This window comes from Euphorbia lathyris, chromosome 7 (assembly GCF_963576675.1).
Source record: "Euphorbia lathyris chromosome 7, ddEupLath1.1, whole genome shotgun sequence".
Classification (NCBI taxonomy): Eukaryota; Viridiplantae; Streptophyta; class Magnoliopsida; order Malpighiales; family Euphorbiaceae; genus Euphorbia; species Euphorbia lathyris.
The window spans coordinates 48,048,590-48,057,911 of NC_088916.1; the positions used below are offsets into that span (position 1 = coordinate 48,048,590).

General features: G+C 35.5%; 1 protein-coding gene across 1 annotated transcript; it reads left to right on the top strand.

Moving 5' to 3' along the window:
* The first annotated feature begins 1,972 nt into the window (after positions 1–1,972).
* On the top strand, positions 1,973–7,042 carry LOC136201453 (transcription factor LHW-like). Its single transcript, XM_065992112.1, has 9 exons — positions 1,973–2,148; positions 2,317–2,359; positions 2,466–5,338; positions 5,454–5,507; positions 5,582–5,713; positions 5,795–5,903; positions 5,975–6,016; positions 6,109–6,165; positions 6,246–7,042. Exons 3-9 carry the CDS (start codon positions 5,196–5,198, stop codon positions 6,795–6,797), a joined length of 1,089 nt encoding a protein of 362 aa, XP_065848184.1. The 5' UTR covers positions 1,973–2,148; positions 2,317–2,359; positions 2,466–5,195; the 3' UTR covers positions 6,798–7,042.
* The last annotated feature ends 2,280 nt before the right edge of the window (positions 7,043–9,322 follow it).

The following is a 9,322-nucleotide window of genomic DNA, read 5'->3' on the forward strand; positions in this document are numbered from 1 at the left end:
TAATATAACTTTTTCTGCATAAAAAGGAATATAATAGAATGTTAAAAATGAAAAATATTAGAAATTAATGTTACCTGCTTTTGCAAGTACTTTATTTATTGTTATATTTTTGTGATGCATATTGTAATTGCTCATCACATAGCGCTCACAATACCGATGAAGTACATTCGTCTAGGTGGGTTGTTGCATTGTATGCTTAATTGAAATGTGACGATCATATATGACACATACCGTTTCTGTCAGGACAGATTTTGTATCCAACGATTGTTATAAAGTCATCCCAATTTTCGTAGTTTTTTTTCTTAATAATATCAACAGCAACGGAAATAATTTTGTTATTGCCATCAAGTGTCTCATCTGTCAAAAGATCGCCTTTGTACCATTGATAAATAAGACATGCTGATAATACTTAAAACTTCGATACAAGGGTGAAAAGCAAAAAAAAAAAAAAAATTCTTGAATGTAAAACTCCAACACAACATGGTTGCTTTCAACATAACATGATCCTAGATTCATGAGACGAGGAATATTAATCCAAGAACGAACAAGTTTGTAAGATTCAAACCAATCACCATAAATGTTTACAATGACTATGCTTTTAACGTAAGAGGGTATTATGTGAAATCTACTTTTTATGTCTGAATAATCCTATAGATTGTCACCACAAGACATTCCTTCGTCGAATTACCAACTATCTGTGAGAGATATGGGTTTAATGAAACTAGTTTGGATTTTTGAATGAGTGGAGAGAAGAGAAAAAAATGGATTTGTAAGATGTATATTCTTTGACTCCGGAAAGATAAAATCTCTTTTTTAGAGTTCTTGCGTTTAAGAAATGAGAGAGGATAGAAAAAGAGTGGTAGAGGAAAATTGATATTTTCTTACCACAAATTTAATATCGGTCTATGACTAGGGGCGGAGACAGGGAGGGGCTCAGGGGTTCGGGCCTTTCCGGCCGCTGGAACCACCCTGGCCAGGGGTGGTTTCAGCCCCTGTCTCCACAAAGTTTGAGACTGTGGGGGTGTTAAATTAGTAATTTGATTAACCTTTAATTGAGTATTTGGTAAATTGAGAATTTGATCAAGAATTTGATTGGGTATTTGATAAATTGGTGATTTGACCTAGAACTTTGATTGGTTAGTTGATAAATTGAGGATTTTATAAATTGAGGATTGTTATAGGACTAATATAAAATTAACTCATTGAGGTTGTACTTAATTAGGATAGAGTACTTAATTAACTCATTGAGTTGGTATTTAAATACAAAATTCCACTAGATTAACATATGATAGACGATAAATTTTTCAAAGTTTGTTAAAAATGACTCAATCTTATTTTTATAGTCCGGATTTAGTTTTTAATTTTGAAAATTTTTACATTGGTACGTAAAAATTGGTTCTGGATCACTCAGATGATAGCACATATATATTCGGAAAAAATTTGAGTAAGTTCGATTTAATAATAAAAAAAATACGTACGTGAATGTAAAATCGACCCCAACGAACTAATCATGTATTCGTCACTGTCCGTGACTTAAAGTCACGTACGATATGAATTGTCGACCATGCAAAGAAAGATGCATGGTGTGACATCTACAAAGTTCGTGACTTTAAGTCACGTACTATGTAAAGAGTCGGAAACTTTAAGTCTCAGACTTTGCTTTTGGCAGGGAAATCTCTGTAAAAGTCAAGTTCATGACATAAAATCTCGACCTAAACAGAAGTTTTTTAGCTATTCGGAATTAAAATTTCGGACACGTTTTTCAGATTTGTGACTCCCGAACACAAATATTGATACCGTAAACTCAGAATTTGTATATCAAAGACCAATATTTTGTAATTGTATAAAAGAACCCCAATATTTTATAATTATAAAAAAAACCCCAAGATTTTGTAATTTGTTTTCTTAATTGCCATAAACATATCTTTAACCGCACTTTTGGCGGCCAAATCGGTCAATCTTCTTTACAGCGACTCTTCTTCTCCCAAACTCCTGCTGGTGCTCTTCTACCCTCTCTTTTTCTCTTATCTTCCCGGTTTCTGGAGAAATGCGGACAGTCAGAGAAAACGTTCCGCTTTTAATTCATCTCGGCGCTTCCAAATGCATACATTTCTCTGCTCAATTTTGTGTCAAGTGATGGCTGATCAGGTATTGTTATCAAAATTTCTTCACTTGTGTCTTAGGTTGCATTTTTTTTTCTGTTGCATATCTTTCTTTTTGCGTTTTTTTAGCTTGGAATAGCTGTCATCTTTGGTTAGTTATTACGCTAAACAGTGGAAGTGGTCTCAAAATTCACCGGTTACTATGTGCGAACAGGTAATTCTCGACAAGGATGATAAGCTCTGGGTTCTGAGATTTGGTAAATACATTTGCCTGATTTTCAATTGAAAAGCAAAAGTTCTATAATACAGCAATTGATTTCTCTAATCGGGTCATCCCTGTCTTGGCTGATATCCATATTGTAGGTGGAGATGTCATTACAAAAATATCTTTTCAGTGACCAGCATTGAAACATCTTATCGTTGTTGAGCTCTGAAAATATTTATAGAAATGAAGCTGCCATGGACTGGATATCCCTATCGGATGAGATCAATAGAAGGTTATAATGAAAATGTTGAAACCAAAGAGATAAGGAAATGAAGGCAGATGATAATTGCTGATGGTGAGGAACGTGCCAATGTCCTTGTAGATAGAAGGGAGCTGCTTGTTTGCTTACTATATGTAGCTATCAATAAATTGACCTGTCATCCAGGACCAATATCCTCTACAGTTGTAAAGCATCTAATTCCTAACACTATTCATTTAGCAATACTACTGATTTACTTTTTAATTTCATCTTAGATAACATCTAATGTTTTAATCTGAAGGATGTTCAGTATTACTACTTAAATGCTACCTTGCACTGCAGCTGAGTTTAATTGGTACAGGGGTCACCTATAAGTTGTCTCGTGTGAAAATCGAATCGATTAAAAATGATAACTTGCACATAGCTGCTTTTGTCTAACTATTTGTGGAGCTAATGACTGCTGTGGGGTGTGTTGGTTACTGGTGAGGTTGCCATATGGTTATTAATTGTGAATTGACTAGGGATATTTTGTCTTCTACACATCATAGGATGCTAATATTATAATTGATGCTTAAAATGAGGATTAAATATTTGCAGACTAATTAAGTTTCTCAACTTAGAAATACTAACAGAATTGTCAATGCAACGTCTTATGATTGCATAAGCTGTCTAAAGTTTGGGTATATGAGTATTTGTGGAAATATAATAGTGGAATAGGTTGACTATTGAATTAGCTCTATGCACACCATGCTAGAGGTAGGGGATAAATATTGGCCTGGTTCATGATGTTGTTTTTTTGCCAGTTAATTACTACCCTGCGTCCTTGTTCTCAAATTAAAAGGCTTGACTTTTTTTATTTCCCGTATGTGCAAGTCCTGATGGATTGATCTTTCTATTATCCTGCAAATTATAATTTTTTATTTTGCCTGAATTGGTGTTTAGAAAATTGCAATGCTGGTTGCTAGTGTTACAATTCTACAAGTTTCGCTGTAAATTTCCTTCCAGCAGGTACTATGGTGTTACTTTCTCCACAGAAAAATCCTTTCTTTTTTTTTCTCCTGCACAGCTGCCTCCAGATTACGAAACCAGTAATTGGCCTTTTTAATAGGACAGCGCAACAATGATTTAGCAAGTTACCAGGTTGATGCACTGAGGACTACAATTTCATCAATTAATACCTAATAAAACATATTTTTACATTTATAAGTAGTGGTGCTAGATGCCAAGGCGAGGCGAGGTGTTTTTGATACTAAATTTTGCAGCCATGCTGGTTATTGTATGGTAGGCCATTGAAGCCTCTTGACATAGATTTCTGAACCACTGTAGTTTTATCCATATCCTGGTGTTATCTTTGAGAGTAGTTATGGATAGTATAGTACCATAGGCTATTCGGCTTAAATTAGCCCCAAGCTTCATGTCGAGAAAAATTATGATATTGGCTTTGTCATGGTGGGGCATCTGCCCATTTTGTCAAGGAAGTGTTGTTTTCAGGGCCCTATTTTTTGTTTCTCTCTCCATTTTCAGTGTCTCTAAATTTTGTATTTAGTTTCGATAATCAGGGAAGATCTGAGACATCAATGATTTAGTTTAGCCAGTACTAATGTGAATTTAAGAGGGCTGTGGAAGAAAGAAACAAGGGTGTAACAGTTGTGTATTCGTACGTATACATGGCGGGCCATATCCTAGGCAAAGTTTGGTGGATGCCTAGTCATGGAATCAATACACCTTCGAGGACCACTGCCTGTACAACACAGACGATTAAGGTGACATCTTCTGCTAATAGAAATTAACCTATGTGTAAGGGTTTTCTGTAGAGCATTTAACCTCTACTTACAAAATACAAAACAGTGCAATCTTCTTGACCATATGGTACAATTTCAAACCTGGCCTACGGAAGATAAGTTTTTTTTTATGTACAACTTCATGTTCTGGTCACCTAATAAGGCTTGAAATTACACCCCATGTTCACGAAAAAACCTCATCTTTGGTTAATGGGGCTTGAAATGGCATTGTCTCTTAAACATTTTAAGATTGCATTGTTTTATACACGAAGGCTAAATCAGCTCCTCCCCAATAACTATAAGGCTAAATTTGTACCTTAGATTAGAACTAATTATTTTATGTTTGTTGAAGTTTCATTTAGGCTATTGCTGCATTCACATGGAAATGCTTTGTGTTAAGCTGTAAATGTAAGTACAAAGCAAAGGGTGAAAATGTGTTTGGGGAACTATAAGTGAGAAACAGACTAATTGTGCTCATAAGAAGAAACAAACAAAGCAGAGAAGGTTCTATTTACAACCAGGAGAAATTGTCTGCCCAAAAAATGGCATGCACAGATGCACTTGATCAGACGTATGAATTATAAAAATAAAGCAAGGGAGCTACACTAGTTATAAATTCTTAACTACATAGGTCCCGCCCTATAAAAGTTATGGAAGTAGTTTGCAGTGAGCTAGCTAGCTAGCTGGAGCGTGTTCTCCTCTACACTCAGTTTTATCATTTTCTGCATTCGGTTATGGGATTATATATATTGTTTTCTCATTTAATAGATGTCTCTCTAAACTAGGACTCTTTGTCTAATTCTTACTAGTTTCCTTATTCTTTCCTTTCTCTCTTTCTGTGTTTTATAATGGAAGGTGGTCTTCCTATGCTTAATTGTCTCTTACAGCACACTCTCAGGAGTCTTTGTACTGCTACAGATTCCTCTAATTCTTCCAAATGGGTTTATGCAGTTTTTTGGAGGGTACTACCTAGGAATTACCCTCCACCTAAGTAAGAATATTCAGATTCTACTGTCATTTATTCAGAGCCAAAAAAGCACGCTTTTCTTACTCATAGGATACCTTTTTTCCCTTTGTTTGATGTAGTTCACATTGTTCTGTTCCAGGTGGGATTATGGAGGAACTGCCCTTGATCGCTCCAAAGGAAACAAAAGAAACTGGTAATTTAGTTGAACAGTAAAGATCCAACTGTGTTTGAAACAAAATTAATTTTTTTTCTTTTCCTTCCTTTCAGGATCCTTGTTTGGGAGGATGGATTTTGTGATTTCTGTGAATGCGAGAGAGCAGGAAGTGGGTATGTGAAGGGAAGGTTCGGAGCTGATGTTTTCTTCAAAATGTCTCATGAGGTCTATAATTTTGGAGAAGGGTGAGAAATTTTCCGGTTCTTGAGATCATACTTGTATTGTTCCGGAATGCAATCAAGTAATGATATGGCAATTGGTTGCAGGTTACTAGGGAAAGTTGCTGCTGATAACAGTCACAAATGGGTGTTCAAAGTACCCCCGAATGAGGGTGATCCCAACTTCAACTCCTCATGGAATGTGTCACTTGAACCTGTAAGAACAGCAATACAGTTTTTGGCTCTATTATACTGCACTTTTTAACATTGTTATTTTCCTACATACAGCAACCAAAAGCATGGGAATTTCAGTTTAACTCAGGCATTCAGGTATGTTATTTCACAAACTCAAGGAAACAAATTCAGTGGAATGACAGACAATTTAGCAGTGAATGCTTATTACAACTTCTCTTGATTCATAGACAATTGCCATCATTTCAGTCAGAGAAGGCATCATTCAGTTGGGTTCATTTGACAAGGTTTCTTTTTCAACTCTCCACCTTTCTCCTGTCTCTGCACACTGACTCTGACAATAATAAATCGTGTTTGGACATTTCAGGTGGTGGAAGATCTCAATCTGGTGATCAATATACAGAGGAAATTCAGCTATCTTCATAGCATACCAGGAGTCTTTGCTATACAAAGACCATACTTACCTATCCAGCATCCCTACATTCTCAAGCCTAATACCAGGGTGATAGAAAGCCAAGAAACAGCTTTCTCGTTTGATGATAAGCGCCATGTTACTGGAATGAAGAGATTTTTGGATGAAAGGTTGGATAATTCGCCTATCAAGTCGACAAATTTAGGCTGGAACAGCCCACAAAACGGCATGACAGTACCACCCATTTGGGGAATTCCACCTCTTTTGCCCACAATGTCTTGCAGTCTCGGAGCTTTGCTATCAAAGCTACCTGCTGTCCTCCCTTCCTATGGGGGCATTGAAGCCCTTGACACATCGCTAATTAACCTCACAAGCCAGAGAGCCAGGGTTGATGGTTCTAATATGTTGAGTGAAGTTGAACTGGATAATACAAAGGTGAATTCCTCTTGCCAATTAGGTACTTCCCATGAAGAAAAAACACTGATTCAGAATTATAAATTGCGGTGATTGGATTTGGAAAGCTTAGGGAGGAAGATAGTAAAATTAAATAAAAAATAATTAAGAGCAGTAAATCATATTAATTGTTGGTTGTTGGATAACACTTATTATTACCAGATGTCATTTATTTATGCCTTTGTTTAGAAATTATTAGTAAATAATAAGCATGATATATGAAAATATGTTATAATGCAACTTGAAAGCAGTGTATAAAAAATCCCTTAAATTGCAGCAGCTGATTGTGTCAACTAAACTCTATACTACTTTGTGGTTGAAAAAATAATAACAACTGAGGAATCATGTCATGATATGACAGATTTAAAATGAAAAGGGTATTCACAAGAAAAGGTAACACAGAGTGTGACCTATAAAATGTTTATCTCTGCCTATTAATTTGTGATATTGATCCCTGATTTATTAGAAGTGTTTGCATTTACGTGGTTGATATATTATTTTATGATGTTGATCATCTTGACATATAGGAATCAATAACATTGAGTCTAATTTAGATGAAAAATTAGTGTGTATATAGATCCATTAAATGTTTGCGTTTAAAGATTTCTAATCGTAGTGCAACTGTTATAATATTTCGTCAATTTACTTAGTTGCCTCAGTTTTTATATAATATTTTACACCTGAAAACCATTTGTTTGAGTTTTTCTATAATCTTGTAGAACATAAGTTTTTCTCTATCGGATTAGTAATCATTTGACGGATCTCTTTACATACATGTTATTTTAGATATTTATATTAAAGAAAGATGAAGAGGGAAGAGCATACCCTGATTGAAGGGTAGCAATATTGGGGGGTTGAAGATAAGTGGTGTCTCCCTATCTTTTTGGGGTAGTGGTACTACTACTCAAGCATATGCATAATGCATTGGTCCCCTCCCCTCTCCAATATCATAATCAAATTGAGGTCCTTAAATGATAACAAAGAGAAATTTGATATTTAAACTTTGTTTCTTTCTTGCGACATTTGGTATCAAACTTGGACACCACGAATGGTCCCATTTTCATCCCTCCCCCAACATTATGATTTTCTTTTTGTGCTCACTTTAGCTTTAGGTATCTCGCATTTGCTTAATTATTATGTATATTATGTGATTGTCATGGTTGTTGATTGATTCTTATATTCATTAACAGATTATTTCTCCTAAAAGTGGTTCTTCTTTTAAATGGTTAATTGGTAATTTGGTTGATCTCATGTCTATCCTCGACATCATTAATGAAGAAGTAATAAATTATTGAAAATTTGTGGGGTAGATGCATGGATCGATATCTGTATATATAAGTTATAGATACAATCTCTCCGTGTACTCTCAAGTATTGGATGAATCCATGACACAAGGTTTGAAATACCTAATGCTCAAAGAATATAACGGGTTTGGTGATCCAACCGTACACATAAAAAAAACTTGTGAAGAGTTTTGGAGAGTACACCGGATGCTAATACTGTCATGTACTGACTATTTCCCACCACTTTGAAAAATACAACAACATATTGGTATGAAAAATTGCCCACAAGTTATATGCAAAGTTTTTATCAAATGGCCATGAAATTCACTCAATATTTCATCACCTCAAACCTAGAATACAAAACCATGCAGGATCTAAACAAATTATCCAATACAACAAAAGGACGAATTATTGTAGAAGTATGTTGAGCGCTTTAAAAATTGCAATATAGGTTTGAGTGCTTATAGCCATATATGTTATGGCTTCAAAATGCCAAAGTAAAGGCTTGTCAAAAGACGTACCTACTTGATCCATTTTCCTCCAATCTCATGAGGTGAGGTTGAGACTTTGTAAAATGGGATTTACATCGACTTAATCCCCTAACTAAAAACCTCGTGGGGGAAAGAAGCCCTGAAAAATGAAGTTGTTACCCTCGGGACCATAGACGTTCCCAGAGAAGTGAGAATAGGAAAAGAGAGGGAGACATAATAGAAGACATTTGAAAACAAAAAAGGGAGTTTGTACCCCTTAACGATTAAAGAAAGAAATCACGTATTAGGGCTAACGCAGTAAGCAACCTATAAAGTATCCATCCAAGTTGAAAAGCTCTAATAAGCAAAGAAATGAAACTTATTGTGAGTTTCATAAAAGTGAAGGACACGGTAAATAAGACAACAAACAACTTTCACTATGCCAAAACCCTCTTCAGACGACGGTTAAAAATCGTCGTCCCGTGAGATCTAAATCTGTCACGGGGCTCGCTGCCGTCTATTGCACCTTCAGACGACGGTCAGGTTCTGTCATGTTTCGTCATCACACATGACATTAGCCTATTTTATTAATGTCATCTTACACTTTTTACGATGCAGCTTATTTATTACTGTCGTCACCATTAATGCCATCACATGACATTCTAATAATTAAAACCACCAGGTTAGCGTGTGGGAAATTGACATATTGAATTTGAGATGACAGTTCGTATAATAATTTCTGTCGTTATAGCCTGTTTAGATGGCATGGGTCTTAATCAATCATGTCAAAGGATTTTTTTCAGATGACAGATATGTTTATTTTAAT